We start from the raw sequence: 19,815 nt of genomic DNA on the forward strand, positions 1-19,815 counted from the left end.
CTTCACTTGATGCTCAATTTAACTTGATTTCACTGCCACAGAAATGTTCAAGCTGGAGTGCACACAACATGATTTGCCAGAATAAACTCCACCTTTCAATGTCTCAAATCTCTAAGAATTTAAGTTGCAGACAAGTTACCTAGCTGCATGGGGGAAAGGATCTCCATTGATAGTGAAGGGAGTACCTCTGCCCCATTCTACCAAAATGCATATACAATCCTGCTGGGAATGACTGTACATCTCACTAACCTGACTTATTCCTAGAGAATCAGTTCTCAGATTTGAGGAAATAATTGTTCAAACTTTCTGGAGCTTATATGCCTATTCCTCAGTACTACAAACTGAGATTCAGAATTTGAGTATCATAACTTTATCTACCATTCACCAAAAAGTATTAGCTATTTCCATTTCATAATTTTTTTTGCCAAATTGGGAATGCATCACTCTTCATTTCCACATGCTATCAGTTTTAGTATAAAAGGAAGGAACTGCAGAAGCTGTGGTGTGGCTTGGAACCTGTAGCAGTAAGGTTTAGGGAGAAACTTTAAGTGTGATAACACTCTATTGAACAAAAACAGAATTCATTCATAGAAAGAACTTAGCTTTGCTTCCATATGCCTGTGAGCTTTTCCCTTTGTAATCACCTGTTTGGTGAGATTAATTGCTGGATACAGATCTTGCTTGGTGACTTCAGTGTATCCCTTTTCTGTGAATAAGATAGTTTTTGGTTCAGTATGACAGGGGCAATAACAATGCCCAGTCTGTGTGTGTAATGTATTTTATTTGCAAAAACCAAGTTAGATAATCTAGCAAATGGTGTGATTTTCATCAAAGTTGTTTAAGATTTGATTTTTGAGAAGAAACCCCAATATAAGATAATCTCCCTCGTCTAGCTGTACTAGGCCCCGTGGGACCAAAAGAAGATTTGAGGACAGTATGTTCCACTGGAAGTTTTGTTTATTTTGAAGTGCTTCAGCTTATCTCTTTCCTGAGTGCTACAAATCCAAACTGCCCTGCAGGAACACAAACATGTTGAAAACTGAGGGCCCCATAACAGCTTTGGGGATTTTCCTAATAGTCCCCAATAAAACTAAGCTCCTAAAGACAATTGAGTCCTACAAAAATCTACTATCTCTTTCTTATGCCAAGGTCAGAACATGGGCTAGGAAATCCTCGGCTTGTTTTGACAAATTTCTAGTCCCTGAAAGGTTATTCCCCACGCACAGATCACTATTTGAAAGCCTAACAACATTGTTAACTCTCCTTCATTTCTTTAATTTGCTAAGGCTGTACTGAAGGATTACTGACCCATTGTCGTTCTTTCCCCCATCCACCCCAGCTCGTACATTTACACTCTCTGGGACAGCTCAGCATGCTGCAAAGAGTTAAACCAGCTGTGCAGTTATTCTCTTGGCGGCTCCAAGTTCCAGGTCCAAGCAATAAGCTTCTGATTGGCTGAGCTCCTATCGGTAGTAATGGGTATCAGATATCAAACTTGAGACCTTACTAAAAACTTGTTAGCAATACTCTCTGATCCCTGGTAGGCTATGACATCAGCCAAGAAAGCCTATGATGATCATAGTAACCTCTGAGTAGGAGGAGGATCCTGCTGGCTGAGTAATTAGTTCTGCACAGCAAGGGGTGAGCAGTTAGTTTTCTGTTAGGATCAGTGTTCACTGCATCCAAACTGGTTTGAGGCACCGGCTGCTGCGAGACAAGTCCCCAGGAAAGCACAACAAACATTGGATGCATTCTGAATTATTAGCTGTGGTCATTTTGCCTCCTGGCTGAAATCAGGGTGGGGTTTCCGGCACAGGACTGCTTGCTGAGAATCACCATGACACTGCTGGGGTCTGAGCATTCTTTGTTGATTCGGAGCAAGTTCAGATCAGGTAGGGCTAATTTGGTATTCCTCCTTACACTTTCTTCTTCTGCAAGTCTTATTTGCTTTTAATAAATGTGTTTGAAGCCCCAAACAAGGTAAATAATAACAAATTGTTAATACTGCCACAATTCTGCCCTCCCTTCCCAACATTCTGGGACAGACTTGCATTTAAATTGAGGGATGATTGTATTGTTCCTATTTCTTTGCTTTTAGTTCTTCTGTGTTTTGTATTTGGATTGTAGTAACTCCAATTAATTTTCATTTCCTTTCATACCTAGTAAATTTGGTCACATATATGAAGGAGTAGGTTCTGAACAGGAACAAACAAGGAATCTTCAGTTTGTGCTTTTTGGTATGTGAGGTTATAATTCCTGAGAAGACAAACCTGGTACTAGTGTATCAGAACGTAGAGATCAGTTAGGACACAACTAATTCAAATAAATGCATTTCCAAAAAAGAAAAGTCACTTGGGGGAAGTAAAAATAGCAAATTTATTTAAAATGACATCACTGCAGAAAAAAGACCCAGTGCCACAGTTCCTCCACAACCATCTGATATTTATAAACTGAGAATCTATCCCAAATCTTCCGTGTTAGTGGAGAGCAGAGAAACTTCTGAAAGAACATTCTCTCTGAGTGAAGGTGAGTGAAGGGGCCTGAAGGGGACAACCCTTCCTCAACAGAAAGTCTTTATTCAAATTCCTACAGATAAAGTCCAGCAAGTGAGTATTCATATACACCTGTGCACATTTTTCCTCTAAATACTTCCTAATTAACTTTATACATAGAACTGGTATAATTCAATGGGCTATGTAATTTGATAGCTGGGGAATGAATATTGTATGATGTTTTACTTTAGAATTCTGTACTTTAGGACAATATTCATATTTACAAAAACTTTTGTTTAGAAGAACCCTAGAGAGTTTTCTTATTTCTAGCCCTAAGTTTTCCAAAATACCTCTTTTAGTTCTTGTTGCTCTATTTTATTTTTTATCGTGACACCTGAGGTTTGTAAGAATGATTATGGGAGTGAGGTGTTTACCAGAAGTAGACTTCAACAGTCACAGCATTAGCAATGTTATCAACACTCTAGAAGATAAATGGAAACCACAACTCCAAGGGGGTTCTGCAGTGTGTGTGTGTGTGTGTGTGTGTGTGTGTGTGTGTGTTTGTTTGTGTGTTTCTGTCCCTTGAGATCTTAACATTGCAGTTGATCAAGCCATTTCTCTATTTGGTGAAGTATGATGAATATTATTCATTCAAAGGCCTCCCAAAGACCTTAGATTTCTATCAAGAATTGTGAAGCAATACTGCCACCTTTCTGAAGAAGAGAGGATGCAGACTTCTTTTGAGGACAGCCACATTCCTTTCAAGTGAGCCGTTGCTGTTTTTAAAACTAATTTTTGCCTGGTTTGCCTGTAAAAGGATTTTGTGATGTTCTTGATAGTAGACTTGCAAAACATACTTGTCAAATGAATCTTTCCTTTCAGTAAATTTCAAGGGGATAGTGAGCACATTAAATTCTTCCACGATTCGTGCGTCCCATCTTGGTGGATTAATGGAGTCATCTTCTTTTACTAGTATTATTTCCCACAATATCTCATGAATTTGAAATTGATTATACTGGTATCTGTTGTAATGCTTTGCAGTCTCTAATCAAAGGGATTTTTCATACCAAAGATCTTATTCAGCATACTCACCTCATGTTTCGTCTCCCATGGCAGGCAGGAGGATTGGTTTGAAAAGAAAGATAGGAAAATAAAGACAGAAGCAAATATGATTAAGTCACAACCTTGAGTCTAGAAATATTCAGCTTGGCAATCAGAGACACACAAGGAGGCTGGTAATATGCTAAGAAAATATAAGAAATATGTCAAGTTAGAAACCTTAAGAAAATATGATGATAAATAAGAAAATAATATAATTTTTGTGCTTAGAAATAGTTATAAATAGATATATAAGCAGCTCCTGCATCCTTGAGTTGGGAATGCTATGTTCTGAAAGGAGGGGTGCCTTTCTACAAAAAAAAATCTATTGTAGCTTGTGACTAGCAAGTAAGGGGGGGGCTTATCAAAATTGACTCTTAGAAACAATATTTAATCTTATATGGCTATCCCAGTTTCATTACTATGATTTCTCTTTGGTATTTGCAAAAGAGGCTGAAATTCTTTATTTTATGGAAAGTATTTCTTTTTAGAGAAACTAAATTTTATTAATAATCATTGTAACATATTTCAAAGAGATTGACACGAACAGCTATACACTAAATCTGATATGCAAATGTTGAACAATTAATATCTTTTAAAAATTTTTCTCAGTTATGGACAGATGACAAAACTAGGTGAAGAATAAATGATGAAGGCTAAACATAGAATGTAGTTTAGAATATAGTCAAATAATACTAGATGTGTGAATTTGGACAGATGACAACTTCTCTGGGTCTCTGTTTCCTCATTTATGCAATGAGGGATATATTAAATGTTCTCTTATGTCCCTTCCAGCTCTACCATTCTGATTTCATGAAAATTATAAAAAGTAATAGCACATAAAATGAATGAATATCACTTAGAATAATTTTATAAGTTAAATTATCATGCTACAAAGCAGTTCACACAAGATAAGCAGTTTATGAAAATGGCTATAATTAATATTAATTATATATAAACTACATTTTTATAGTTTCTCTCTTTTTGTTAGTTTTCCTGTCTTTGTGATTGGCACAAATATTAGGAATTTCCTATCATATCACATATACTTTAATTCTAATATCATGCACAAACATAGAATATGATACTCATACACAGATCCTCAATCTGACTCCCTAATACTCCTGTCCCCTACCACTAGGGCCCAGGTTGATGTTTCCGATAATATTCCCATAGGTCTCCCTGTCATGACTTGGGGCAGGGATGGGGACACTGGTTGGAAATTGAATAGTATATTTAGCTGTTCACTTGGCAGTCCAAACCCCAAAGTTTTGGGTATCACCAGGCCATGAAACTGTATATAGTAACCTTAATGAATGTAGACCCAGACTGAGAACAGTGACATGGGAAAAAAAGAGAACATAGTGAGAAGGGGTCTGAATCTTTGGTATCTGAGAGTCTTGGTCAAGAGGAAAGGTAGGGATAAAATATGGGGAAATAAAGAAAGATTCCATCTGTGCACAAGCAGGGAAAGTAGTGGGGAGGAAGGGATGCAGAAGTGTTAAAGGAGCTAGCCATGAACATCTGTACTTGGGCAGGATGAACTCTAGCTATAAGAAGCACTTGACATGGTTGGTTTCCTTTTCCCATAAGAACTTTCTTTTTGTTTCTTTGCTTTTCTTTTTTTAAGGCAATTGGGGTTAAGTGACTTGCCCAGGGTCACACAGCTAGTAAGTATCAAGTGTTTGGTCTGAGGCCAGATTTGAAGTCAGGTCCTCCTGACTTCAGGGCTGATGCTCTATCCACCGTGCCACCTAGCTACCCCCACTAAGAACTTTCAAAAAAGATCCTTCATAGCTTAAGGCTTGCAATTCACAGCGTGTCCACTCTGAGGGAACCAAGGAGCTCCTTTCTGGAAGGAATTAAAAATCATCCCCTTTTCATTCCACCACCAATCCCAGGCACTCTTAAAATGTGGCTTATTGTTTTTATGACTTTTGACCAGTTGTTAATTGTCTGTATGACTTTGGGCATCATTTTTGTTTGTTTATTTGTTTTTGTCTTTCTTTTTATTGTTTTGTGGGCTCTGTGATTTCACAGGTGTAGGCAATTCCTGCCAAGAAAACTTTATTTGTGCAAAAGAGAGCATGCCTTCATAAATTAGCTCTTACTCTGCAATTTATGGTTTTAAAGAGTTTGCCTGGAGCACTGAAAAGTTAAGTGACTTGTTCAGTTGTGCCCAACTCTTTGTGACCCCATTTGGGGTTTTCTTGGCAAAGATACTGGAGTGGTTTGCCATTTCCTTCTCCAGTTCATTTTACAGATGAGGAAACTGAGGCAAATAAGATTAAGTGACTTACGCAGGGTCATACAGCTAGTAAGTGTCTGAGGCAAAATTTGAACTCAGGAAGATGAGTCTTCCTGACTGCAGGCTTCACACTCTATCCATTGCATCACCTTAGCTACCCTACTGGGAGACCATTTATAAAATGAAGAGATTGGAATAAGGTGATCTTCATGATCTCTTAAAGCTTGAATGTTCTACGTTCTGAAAGAAACCCTCTTTGAGAAAAAAATCTTTCTATTGTGTCTAATGGTAGCCATCTCTACCATTGTGGGGGTGCAGGAAGTAAAAAAGGGAAAAAATTACTTGACAACTTTATTATGTATTTAAAAGTAACAGCAAGTTGTACAAAATAGATTTGCAGTTTCACATACAATCATCTTTTTTTTTCTATTCTACTCTGTTATGGAAATGGCTTGTTTTATTTGTTAAGTTCAGAACACAATAAATCAAATTTTAAAAAAAGAAAAGAAAAAAAATCTCTCTTTCTAAATTCAATATCATAAGATGTCTTTTACTCCATCAGTTGCTTTGTTTTGCTTTTTATTTGTTTGTTTTGTCCAGAATATTATTTTTTTATGTGTGGAGACTACCCAATGGACAATGCAGATCAACTCCTTTTTAACTTAAAGAATTGCCTGAGGGATCAAATAACTCATAGTCATACAGCTAGTAAATATCAGAAGGAGGACTTGGATTCTTTATTCCAAGATTGGTTCTCTATTCATTAAGCCACGTTGCCTTTAAAAAAAATGCCAATGTATCTTTGCTAGGTGGTACCAGCAGAAAATGTTTCCACATTAAATTATAAGAAATAAATCAAATATAAGTCACATATCAGATTATTGCTTGTGTTATTGAAGTGAAAGGCTTAGGCTGCAGGATTACTCTGGACACCTGAAGAGAAGGGGAGGAGAAGGGAGGGAGAACAGGTAGATAAGTAGAAGCATAGAAAAGTGAAGCTGAGGGCAAAGAAGACAAACTTCACCAACTTCACTGTGGCATGAATGTTCAAATTTCATGGAAATGTGGCAGGCACCATAGGCAACTAATTGATGGAGCCTAAAAAAAAGAGAGGAAGATCCTTGGTGCCAGTTCTCATTGGTGGGGTATGCATAATAATTAGAAACATAACTAAAAGGGTTGATGAGACAATTTGCTACAACCCATGAAGATGTCTTATAAATGAGAGGTACTGACAATATGATTTAGTGGAAAGAGAATCTTGAGAATCAGGAAATCATGGTTTAAACTGAACACAAAGGGAGAAAAATGGTCAAAAAGCATTTTCTATATAGATATAGTCTATTTAAATTTTTTTTTCCATTTCCAAAAATTATCCAATTCCACTAATTCATTTTAAGGATTATATATACATACATATACACATATATACATTTATATATATACCCATGTACATGTGATTCCACATATAGGACATATGTACATTTATAGATAAATAAATCACATAGGCTCTGTTAATTATGACAGATAACTTGTTTTCACTTTTCTTATTTTTTTGACTGGCGCTATGATTTCTTTGATATAGGGAAGACCTGAGGAAAAGATTTTCTTCCAATGCAGATAAGCATCAGTTCTTCAACTTGAACTCATAACATCATTGGCTGAGGGCAGTGAGAAGTTAAATGACTTACCTAGGATCATACAGCTAGAATATGTCAGAGGTGGGATTTCCTGACTCTGAGACCAGTTCTGAAATATATTTATACAGCACTTTACAGTTTGTAAAGTACTTGACATTCATTATATCACTTGAGCTTCACAACCCTGTGTAATCATTACAAACAATAACAAGCTATTGTTGTGGCCATTTTAATGATGAGGAAATAGGCTCAGGGAAGTTTTTATGACTCTCACCCCTATACTCTATCTACTATGCCATTGTCCTTCTCACTCAGGACCATTGAAAAACATCATGGCCATTAGAGGGAATTAATTCATCTCTCTTGCAAAGTCACAGTTTCATAGAATTAGAATCATAGATTGTCAACATTCACTTCCATAAGCTCTTGAGTTTTAAAATTTCTCCTCCTTCCTCCTTTGCCTCCCTTGTACCTCAGACAGCATGCAATCTTATATAGGCTTTATATACATTCATATTAAACAGTTTTTACATTAGTCATATTGTAAATAAGAATTAGAACCAATGGGAAGAACACAAGAAAAGAGAAACAAAACAACAACAACAACAACTACAAGAGAGCAAATAGAATGCTTTGATCTGCATTCAAACTCCATAGTTCTTTCTGTGGATGTGAAAAGCATTTTCCTTCATGAGACTTTTGGAGTTGTCTTAGATTCCTGCATTGCTGTGAAGAGCTAAGTCTATCAAAGTTAATCATTGCAGAATGGGGCTGTTATTATGTACAATGTTCTCCTGGTTCTGCTCACTTCACTCAACATCGATTCATATAAATCTTTCCAGGTTTTTCTGAAGTCTACTTGCTCATCATTTCTTATAGCACAATAGTATTCCATTACATTCATATACCACAACTTGTTTAGCCATTCTCCGATCAATGGGCATCCCCTCAATTTCCAATTCTTTACCACCACAAAAAGAGCTACTATAGATATTTTTTGCACATGTGGGTCCTTTTCCCATTTTTATGATATCTTTGGGATACAGTCCTAGAAGTTGTATTGCTGGGTCAAAGGGTATGCACATTTTCATAGCCCTTTGAGCATGGTTCCAAATTACTCTCCAAAATGGTTGGATCAGTTCACAACTCCACCAACAATGTATTAGTGTTCCAATTTTCCCACATCTTCTCCAATATTTATCATTGTCCTGTTTTATCATGTTAGCCAATCTGATAGGTGTGATGTGGTACTTCAAAGTAGTTTTGATTTACGTTTCTCTAATCAATAGTAATTTAGAACACTTTTCATATGGCTATAGATAGCTTTAATTTCTTCATCTGAAAATTGCCTGTTCATACCTCTTGACCATTTATCAATTGAGGAATGACTTGTATTCTTATAAATGGGACTCAGTTCTCTATATATTTGAGAAATGAGGCCTTTCTCAGAGATACTGGCTATAAAAATTGTTTCCCAGTTTTCTGCTTCCCTCCTAATCTTGGTTGCATTGACTTTGTTTTGTGCAAAAACTTTTCAATTTAATGTAATCAAAATCATCCATTTTGCATTTCATAATGTTCTCTTTCTCTTGTTTGGTCATAAATTCTTCCCTTCTCCACAGATCTGACAGGTAAACTATTTCTTGCTCTCCTATTTTGCTTATAGTATCAGCCTTTATATCTAAATCATGTATTCATTTTGACTTTATCTTGGTATTGGGTATAACATGTTGGTCTGTGGCTAATTTCTGCCATACTATTTTCCAGTTTTCCCAGCAGTTTTTGGTAAATAGTGATTTCTTATCCCAGAAGTTGGAGTCTTTGGATTTATTAAACAATAGACTACTATAGTCATCTTTTGTGTTTTGTGTGCCTAACCTACTCCACTAATCCACCACTCTATTTCTTAGCCAGTACCAAGTAGGTTTAATGATTGCTGCTTTATAATACAATTTAAGATCTGATACAGCTAGGGCACCTTCCTTTGCATTTCTTTTCATTAATTCCCTTGATATTCTTGATTTTTCGTTCTTCCAGATGAATTTTGTTATTATTTTTTCTAACTCTACAAAGTAATTTTTGGTAGTTTGATTGATATGGCACTGAATAAGTAAATTAATTTAGGTAGAATTGTTGTTTTTATTGTATTAGCTCGGCCTACCCATGAGCAACTGATATTTTTCCAATTATTTAACTCTGACTTTATTTGTCTGAAAACTGTTTTGTAATTTTGTTCATATAGTTTCTGGGTTTGTTTTAGCAGGTAGATTCCCAAATATTTTATAATGTCTACAGTAACTTTAAATGGAATTTTTCTTTCTATCTCTTGCTGTTGGTTTTTTTTAGTAGTATTAGAAATGCCAATGATTTTACATCCTGCAACTTTGCTAAAGTTGTTTATTATCTCAAGTAGTTTTTTACTTTATTCTCTAGGATTCTCTAAGTATATCATCATATCATCTGCAAAGATTGATAACTTTGTTTCTTCTTTGCCTATTCTAATTCCTTCAATTTCTTTTTCTTCTCTTACTGCTAAAGCTACCATTCCTAGTAAAATATAGAATAACAGTGGTGATAATGGACATTCTTGTTTCAACCCCAATCTTATTGAAAATGCTTCTAGTTTATTCTCACTAAATATAATGCTTGCTGATGATTTTAGATAGATGTTACCTATCATTTTAAGGAAAACTCCATTTGTTTCTATGCTCTCTAGTGTTTTCAATAAGAAAGGGTGCTGCATTTTGTCAAAAGCTTTTTCTGCATCTATTAAGGTAATCATATGATTTCTGTTAGTTTTGTTGTTGATATGATCAGCTATGTTGGTATTTTTCCTAATGTTGAACCAGCACTGCTTCCTGGTATAACTCCTATGGGTCATAGTTTATTATCCTCTAGATAAATTTCTGTTATCTCTTTGCTAGTATTTTATTTGAAATTTTTGCATGTATATTCATTAGGGAAATTGATCTATAATTTTCTTTCTCTGTTTTGACTCTTCCCGGTTTTGGTATCAGCACAATATTTGTATCATAAAAAGAATTTGGTAGGACTCCTTCTTTGCCTATTTTCCCAAATAGTTTATGTGGTATTAGAATTAATTGTTCTTTAAATGTTTGATAGAATTCACTTGTAAATCTGTTTGGCCCTGGAGATTTTTTCTTAGGCAGCTCATTGATGGATTTTTCAATTTCTTTTTCTGAAATGGGGTTATTTAAATATTTTATTTCCTCTTCTGTTTATCTGGGCAATTTATATATTTGTAAATATTCATCCATTTCACTAAGATTGTCAAATATATCGGTATACAGTTGGGCAAAATAGTTAACTATTGTTTTAATTTCCTCTTCATTGGTGGTGAATTCACCCTTTTCATTTTTTATACTGGTGATTTGGTTTTTTCTTCCTTTTTTAAAATCAAATTAACCAAAGGTTTATCTATTTTATTGGTTGTTTCATAAAACCAGCTCTTAGTTTTATATATTAGTTCAATAGTTTTCTTAATTTCAGTATTATTAATCTCTCATTTGGTTTTTAGAATTTCTAATTTGGTATTTAATTGGGGGTTGTTAATTTTTCCTTTTTCTAGCTTTTTTTGATCTCCTCTTTCTCTGTTTTATTTATCTAAGCATTTAGAGATATAAAACTTCCCTTAAGAACTGCTTTCAATGTATCTCATAAGTTTTCATATGTTGTCTCATTATTGTCACTCTCTTAAATGAAGTTATTGATTGTTTTTATGATTTATTGTTCAACCCACTCATTCTTTAGGATTAGATTATTTAGTTTCCAATTAATTTTTACTCTATCTTTCCTTGGTCCTTTAATACACGTAATTTTTATTGCATCATGATATGAAATAGATGCATTTAATATTTGTGCCTTTCTGCATTGGATTGTGAGGTTTTTATGCCCTAATTCATGGTCAATTTTTATGTAGGTGCCATGTACCACTGAGAAAAATGTATATTCCTTTCTATCCCCCTTCACTTTTCTCCCAAGGTCTATCATGTCTAACTTTTCTAAAATTCTGTTCATCTCCTTAACCTCTTTCTTATTTATTTTGTGTTTAGATTTATCTAGTTCAGAGAGGGGGAGATTGAGGTCCCCCACTAGCATAGTTTTGTTGTTTGTTTCTTCCTGTCACTCCCTTAATTTCTCCTTTAAGAATTTGGATGCTATAATGAACATAGACGCAAAAATTTTAAACAAAATATTAGCAAATAGTTTACAGCAACTTATCACACTATGACCAGGTAGAATTTATATCAGGAATGCAGGGCTGGTTCAATATAAGGAAAACTATCAGCATAATCCATCATATCAACTCCAAAACTAACAGAAACCACATGATCATCTCAATAGATGCAGAAAAAGCTTTTGACAAAATACAACACCCATTCCTATTAAAAACACTAGAGAGCATAGGTATAAATGGAGTCTTCCTTAAAGTAATAAATAGCATCTATCTAAAACTTTTAGCAAGCATAATATGTAATGGGGAAAAGCTAGAAGCATTTCCAATAAGATCAGGGGTGAAACAAGGACATCCATTATCACCACTGTTATTCAACATCGTACTGGAAACGTTAGCTTTAGCAATAAGAGAAGAAAAAGACATTGAAGGCATTAGAATAGGTAAAGAAGAAACAAAGCTATCACTCTTTGCAGATGACATGATGCTATACTTAGAAAATCCCAGAGAATCAAGTAAAAAACTACTTGAAATAACAAACAACTTTGGCAAAGTTGCAGGATATAAAATAAACTCACATACATCATCAGCATTTCTATATATTACCAACAAAACCCAACAGCAAGAGATAGAAAGAGAAATTCCATTTAAACTTACTGTAGACATTATAAAATATTTAGGAGTCTACCTCCCTAAACAAACCCAGGAACTCTATGAACACAATTACAAAACACTTTTCACGCAAATAAAATCAGATCTAAATAATTGGAAAAACATCAGTTGCTCATGGGTAGGCTGAGCTAATATTATAAAAATGACAATTCTACCTAAGCTAATTTACTTATTCAGTGCCATACCAATCAAACTACCAAAAATTATTTTATAGAGTTAGAAAAAATATTAACAAGTTTCATTTCGAAGAACAAAAGGTCCAGAATATCATGAGAACTAATGAAAAGAAATGCAGGGGAAGGTGGCCTAGCCATTCCAGATCTTAAATTGTATTATAAAGCAGCAATCATCAAAACTGCTGGCTAAGAAATACTGGCTAAGAAATAGAGTGGTGGATCAATGGAATAGGTTAAGTATGTAAGACACAGTAGTCAATGACTATAATAATATATTATTTGATAAACCCAAAGACCCCAGCTTCTGGGATAAGAAACCACTCTTTGAAAAAAAAACTGCTGGGAAAACTGGAAAAGAGTATGGCAGAAACGAGGCATAGACCAAAATCTCACACCATATACCAAAATAAAGTCAAAATGGGTACATGATTTAGATATAAAGGTTGATACTATAAGCAAACTGAGAGAGCAAGGAATAGTTTACCTGTCAGATCTATGGAGAACAGAAGAATTCATGACGAAACAGGGGATAGAGAACACTACAAAAAGCAAAATAGATAATTTTGCTTACATTAAATTGAAAAGTTTTTGCACAAACAAAGCCAATGCAACTAAGATTAGAAGGAAGGTAAAAAATTGGGAAACAATTTTTACAACCAGTCTCTCTGATAAAGGCCTCATTTCTAAAATATATGGAGAATTAAGTCAAATTATAAGAATACAAGCCATTCCCCAACTGATAAGGGGTCAAAGGATATGAACAGACAGTTCTCAGATGAAGAAATTAAAGCCATCTATAATCACATGAAAAAATGCTCTAAATTAGAGAAATGCAAATCAAAACAACTCTGAGGTACCACATCACCCCTATCAGAATGGCCAACATGACAAAACAGGAAAATGATAAATGTTGGAGAAGATGTGGGAAAATTGGAACACTAATGCATTGTTGATGGAGTTGTGAACTGATCCAACCATTTTGGAGAGCAATTTGGAACTATGCCCAAAGGGCTATAAAAATATGCATACCCTTTGACCCAGCAATAGCACTTCTAGGGCTATATCCCAAAGAGATCACACAAATGGTAAAAGGACCTATATGTACAAAAACATTCATAGCAGCTCTTTTTATGGTTGCCAAGAAATGGAAATTAAGAGGATACCCATCAATTGGAGAATGGCTAAGCAAGTTGTGGTATATGAATGTGATGGAATACTATTGTGCTATAAGAAATGATGAACAGGCTGACTTCAGAAAAACCTGGAAAGACTTGTATGGACTGATGCTGAGTGGAGTGAGCAGAACCAAGAGAACTTTGTACACAATAACAGCCACGTTGTGTGATGACTAATATTGATAAACATAACCCTTCCTGGCAAAACAAGGATCTAAGACATCTCCAGAGGCCTTGTGATGGAAAATGCTATCCACACCCAAAAAAAGAACTATGGAAGCCGAATTGTTATTTTTTTCTCTTCCATTGAGTTTTGTTTCCTGTTTCTGATGGCTCCTTCTATTGTCTTTAATTTCTACTTACAACATCACTAATGTGAAAATATGTTTAATATGAATGTAAATGTATAGCCTATATCAGATTTTGCGCCGTCTTGGGGAGGGTGGTGGGGAGGAAGGGGGAGAAAAATTTTAAACTCAAAAGCATATGGAAGTGATTATTGATACATCAAAATAAATTAAAAAAAGAAAAAAAAGAAAAAAAAGAATTTGGATGCTATACCACTCGGTGCATATATGTTTAGTAATGATATTACTTCAGTGTCTATGGTAACTTTTAGCAGGATTTAGTTTCCTTCCTAATCTCTTTTAATTAGATCTATTTTTGCTTTTGCTTTGTTTCAGATCAGGATTGATACCCCTGCTTTTCTTACTTCAGCTGAAGCACAATATATTCTGCTTCAACCTTTTACCTTTACTCTGTGTGTATCCTACTTCAAATGTGTTTCTTGTAAACAACATATTGTAGGATTATGGTTTTTAATCCATTCTGCTATCCTTGTCCATTTTATGGGAGAGTTCTTCCCATTCACATTCACACTTATGATTACTCTCTGTATCTTTCTCTCCATCCTATCCCCACTCCCTGTTTATGCTTTTCTTTCTCTTTTCTCCCTTTGCCTCCTCACTAGCGTTTTTCTTTCGACCACTGCCTCCCTCAATCTGCCCTCCCTATCAGCCCCCTCCCTTTTCTTCCCCTTTCCCATCCTAATTCCTATAGGGCAAGCTAGATTTCTATACCTAACTGATTATGTTATTCCCTCTTTGAGTCAAATCTGATGAGAGTAAGGTTCAAACAATACTCATCTCCCTTCCTCATTTCCCTCTACTGTAATAGGTCTTTGTGCCACTCACATGATATAATTTACCCTTTTCTCCTTCCTCCTTTCCTTCTCTCCCAGTATAATATTTTTCCACCACTTAATTAGATTTTTTATCATCACATCAAAGTCAGCTTATACCCATGTCCTCTGTCTATGCATATCCCTTCTAAATGTCATAATACATATACAGTTCTCAAGAGTTAGAAGTATCATCTTGCCTTGTAGAGATGTAAACAGTTTGCCCTTAGTGAATAACATGTTTTTTTTTCTTTGATGTTTACCTTTTTATGCTTGTCTTGTGCCTTGTATTTGAAGATCATATTTTTCTGTTGAGCTCTGGTCTTCATCAGGAAGGTTTGGAAGTCCCCTATTTTATTGATCGTCCATCTCCTCCCCTGAAGATTATGCTCAATTTCACTGCATAGTTGATCTTTGTTTGTAATCCAAGCTCCTTTGCCTTATGGAATATTATATTCTAAGCCCTCCAATCTTTTAATGTAGAAGCTTCAAGGTCCTGCATAATCCTGACTGTGGTTCCACAATATTTAATTTGTTTCTTTTTGGCTGCTTGCAGTATTTTCTCCTTGACCTGATAATTTTGGAATTTGGCTACAATATTTCTTGGTGTTTTCAATTTGAGATCTCTTTTAGGAGGTGATCAATGGATTCTTTCAATGACTACTTTACCCTCTGGTTCTAGGACCTCAGGGCAGTGTTCCTTGATGTTTTCTTGAAAGATGCTGTCCAGACTCTTTTTTTGATCATGGCTTTCAGGTAGACCAATAATTTTTACATTTTCTCTCCTGGATCTATTTTCCAGGTCAGTTTTTTTTTAGTGAGGTACTTCATGTTATCTTCTATTTTTTCATTCATTTGATTTTGTTTTACTGATTCTTGATGTCTCATAGAGTCATTAGCTTCCAATTGATCAATTCTAATTTTTATTGAATTGTTTTCTTCAATTAGCTTTTGTGCCTCCTTTTTCATTTGGCCAATTGTATTTTTTAAGGACTTGTTTTTTACAGTTAATTTTTGTCCTTCCTTTTCCAAACTATTGACTCTTGCATACATCTCATTTCTTTTCCCAATTTTCCTTTTGCCTCTCTTATTTCACTTTTAAATCCTTATTGAGCTGTTCTAAAAAGGCTTTTTTGGCTTGAGACCTGTTCATATTCCCCTTTGAGGTTTTGAATGTGGATATATTGAGAATGTTGCCCTCTGTATTTGTATTTTGGTCTTCCCTGTCCCCATAGTAAGAATCTATGGTCATTGTCCACTTCCGCTTTTTGCTCATGGTGTTTGCCTATTTCCTGCTTTTTAAAGCTGAGTTCTCCTGCTGGGCACTGACCCAAGCTTCTTGTGCTGGGGGCCAGGGACCTGGTGTGTGCTGGGGTTTCAGGTGCTGGCAGCAGGAGGCTGTAGGGGTCTGGCAGCCTACCTGGTGCTGAGTTGGGGTCAGCAACACTGAAGCCCTTGAGGTGGAGTTGGCGTCTGGCCCCTGGAGTAAACCTGCTCACCTGGGCTGCTTGAAGCACTGGAAAGTTTGGCTTCTGGAGGATGCCTCCCAGCCTGGAGTTGTGCTTTCTGGAGCTGCGCTGAAGCATGGGGAGGTTTGGTTGCTGGAGGATGCCTGCCTGGTGGTGTATGTGGTGGTTTTCTGAGCTGGAGTCTACCAGTTCCTCTGCCTATGCCAAGGTACTCAGGGTGAGTCCTGGTGTTGGCACTTGCCTGCCCCATCACTGTGGGGCTTAGGATGTCCCCCTGGTCTGCTGAGGTGGAGCTTGCCACTGACTTGCTAGGATACCTCTCATCCTGTACTGCTCCCCTTCCACCAGAGTGAGAGGGACTTTTCCCATTAATCCCCCAAACTTCCTGGGCTACAACACTGCTGTACCCTATCTTTTGCTGGCTCAGCTGTTCCAAGGTTTTTCCTGGGGCAATATTTTCTGGATTTTTAGAGGTGAAGAAGGGAGAATGAGAGTGACTTACTTCTTACTCTGCCATCGTGGCTCCACGAAGACCCTATCTATGACTCTGTAGAATCTTTCTGCAGTTCTTTCTATCTCTCAGAATTTTCTTAGACTTTCATTGTTCATCAGTCTGACTCTCTTTTCCCCTTCTCCTCTACTACCTTTGTCCTTCAGCTGCTACCTCTCATACTTTTCCTCTAATTTGGCTAGAACATAAAACTAAAGTGTGTTTTGTGTTATTTGCTATATCTTTCTATCTTCATTTGGCTTTTGATTTTTATCTTTCTGTGTATTTTCCATATGTTTCACAGAAATTTAGAGCTTTGTGTTTCTGTCTTTTTTCTTAATCTTTAACCTTATCCCTATTCACTCCAACCTGTCTGTGATGCAAAACTAATTATACATTTTTATTACTTGTTAAATTGATTGAATAAATTTCCTTGTCCTCAATTTTTAATGTAGAGAAGTTTTCTATTCTATTCTCTCTTTGAAATCAAGCAAACAAAAAAACCTCCTTATTTAAGTCGCCTTGTAGTTACATGATCTTTAGTTGATAATTTTCCATTGCTATTTTTGTCCATTTTCTATTGATGTCATTTTCTTTTTTTAATGTGAATATAATGGAATATTACTGCACTGTTTTTATTTTTAGTGTTTTATTTTCCCCCAGTTACATGTAAAAACAATTTTTAACACTTATTTTTAAAACTTTGAGTTCCAAATTTTCTCTCTTTCTTCCTCCTCACTCCCCCCGCAACTGAGAAGGCCAGCAATTTGATATAGGTTATACAAGTGTAGTCATGTAAAACATATCCATAATAATCATGCTGTGAAAGAAAACATAGACAAAAAAAAATTCAAGAAAAATAAAGTGAAAAAAATGTGCTTCAATCTGTATTCAGGCACCATCAGTTCTTTCTCTGAGGATGGATAGCATTTTTCATCATAAGTCCTTCAGAGTTGTCTTGGATTGTTGCCTGGTTTATAGCACTTTGAGCATAGTTCCAAATTGCTCTAAAGAATGGTTGAATCAGTTCACAACTCCACCAATAGTGCATTAATGTTTCATTTTTCCCACATCCCCTCCAACACTTGTCATTTTCCTTTTCTCTCTTATTAACCAATCTAATTGGTGTGAGGTAGTACCTCAGAATTGTTTTAATTTGCATTTTTTCAATCAATAATGAATTAGAGCATTTTTTCATATGGCTATAGATAACTTTGACTGCTTCATCTGAAAAATGTTCATATCTCTTTATCATTTATCATTTGGGGAATGGCTTTTATGTTTTAAAAATCTGACTCAGTTCTCTATGTCTGAGAAATGAAGCCTTTATCATAGAAAGGTTCTTCAAATTTTTTTTCACAGTTACTATTGCTAATTGTATTTCTTTTCATCCTATTCCTCTTCTTTCCTTTCACCCTGCCTCTCCTCAAAAATGTTTTGCTTCTGACCACCCCCACCCTGAATCTGCCCTCCCTTCTATCACCCTTACTTTATCCCCTTCCCCTTCTACTTTCCTGTAGTGTAAGATAGATTTATATATACAACTGTATGTGTATGTTATTCCCTCTTTGAGTCAATTCTGATTAGAGTAATTTTCACTCCCCTTCACTTTCCCCCTCCTCCCCTCCACTATAAAAGCTTTTTCTTGCCTCTTTTATGTGAGATAGCTTACCCCATTCTACCTCTCCCTGTCTCTTTATCCCAGTACATTTCTCTCACCCCTAAATTTTATTTTTTAGATATCATCCCTTTCTATTCAACTCACAACTGTTCCCTCTCTCTCTCTGTCTCTCTCTCTCTGTCTCTGTCTCTCTCTCTATATATATAGAAATAGATATAGATATAGATATGTATATATATATATACTCCTTCTAACAAATAGTATCTACCCATATATCAATGTTAACAGTTTAAACTTAGTCCCTTATGATTTCCCTTTTCTGTTTACATTGTTATTATGCTTCTCTTGAGTCTTGTATTTGAAAGTCAAAAGAATGCTTGAAAGTCCTCTATTTCATTGAATGTCTATTTTCCCCTGAAGGATTATGCTCAGTCTTGCTGGGTAGGTGTTTCTTGGTTGTAATCCTACCTCCTTTTCCCTCTGGAATATCATATTCCATGCCCTTTGATCCTTTAATGTAGAAGCTTCTAAATCTTGTTATTTCTCCTTGACTTGGGAATCCTGGAATTTGGCTATACTATTCATGGCAGTTTTTATTTTAGGATCTATTTCAGGAGATGATTGTTGGATTTTTTCAATTTCTATTTTACCCTCTTGTTTTTGAACATCAAGGTAGTTTTCCTTGATAATTTCTTGAAAAATGGTGTTTAGGCTTTTTTATTTTTCTGATCATGGCTTTCAGGTAGTCTAATGATTTTAAATTCTCTCTCCTGGATCTATTTTCCAAATCAGTTGTCTTTCCAATGAAGTATTTCACATAGTCTTCTATTTTTTCATTCTTTTGGTTTTTATTTTATTGTTTCTTGATGTCTCATAGAGTCGCTACGTTTCGTGTGCTCCATTCTAATTTTTAAGGAATTATTTTCTTCAGTGAGTTTTTGGACCTCCTTTTCCATTTGGCAAGTTCTGTTTTTAAGGCATTCTTCTCATTGGTTTTTTTGGACCTCTTTTACCATTTGGCCTAGTCTTGGTTTTTTAAGGTGTTATTTTCTTCAATTTTTTTTGTATTTCTTTTACCAAGCCATTGACTAGTTTTTCATTATTTTCTTGCATCACTCTCATTTCTCTTCCCAGTTTTTCCACTACCTCTCTTACTTGATTTTCAAAATCTTTTCTGAGCTCTTCCATGGCCTGGGACCAATTCATATTTTTCTTGGAGGCTTTGGATGTAAGAGTTTTGACCTTATTGTCTTCTTCTGAGTGTGTGTTTTCATCTTCCTTATCACCATAGTAACTTTCTGTGGTTAGAAATTTTTCTGGGCTCTTCTCTCACCCTGGTACAACAGACCTTTCCTGCCA

The 19,815-nt window shown here is 35.6% G+C and overlaps 1 protein-coding gene across 3 annotated transcripts in view; it reads left to right on the forward strand.

Annotated features, from left to right (window-relative positions):
• The first annotated feature begins 1,558 nt into the window (after positions 1-1,558).
• MYOCD (myocardin) overlaps positions 1,559-19,815 on the forward strand; it is a 177,876-nt gene continuing 159,619 nt past the window's right edge. For all 3 annotated transcript variants that reach the window (XM_027850254.1, XM_027850255.1, XM_027850256.1), the window contains exon 1: positions 1,559-1,892. In XM_027850254.1, coding sequence (XP_027706055.1) covers positions 1,838-1,892 — 55 coding nt within the window. In that variant the 5' untranslated portion in view covers positions 1,559-1,837. The remainder of the gene's footprint in view (positions 1,893-19,815) is intronic.

This window comes from Vombatus ursinus, unplaced genomic scaffold (genome assembly GCF_900497805.2).
Source record: "Vombatus ursinus unplaced genomic scaffold, bare-nosed wombat genome assembly UNPS02008996.1, whole genome shotgun sequence".
In the NCBI taxonomy this organism is placed as follows: domain Eukaryota; kingdom Metazoa; phylum Chordata; class Mammalia; order Diprotodontia; family Vombatidae; genus Vombatus; species Vombatus ursinus.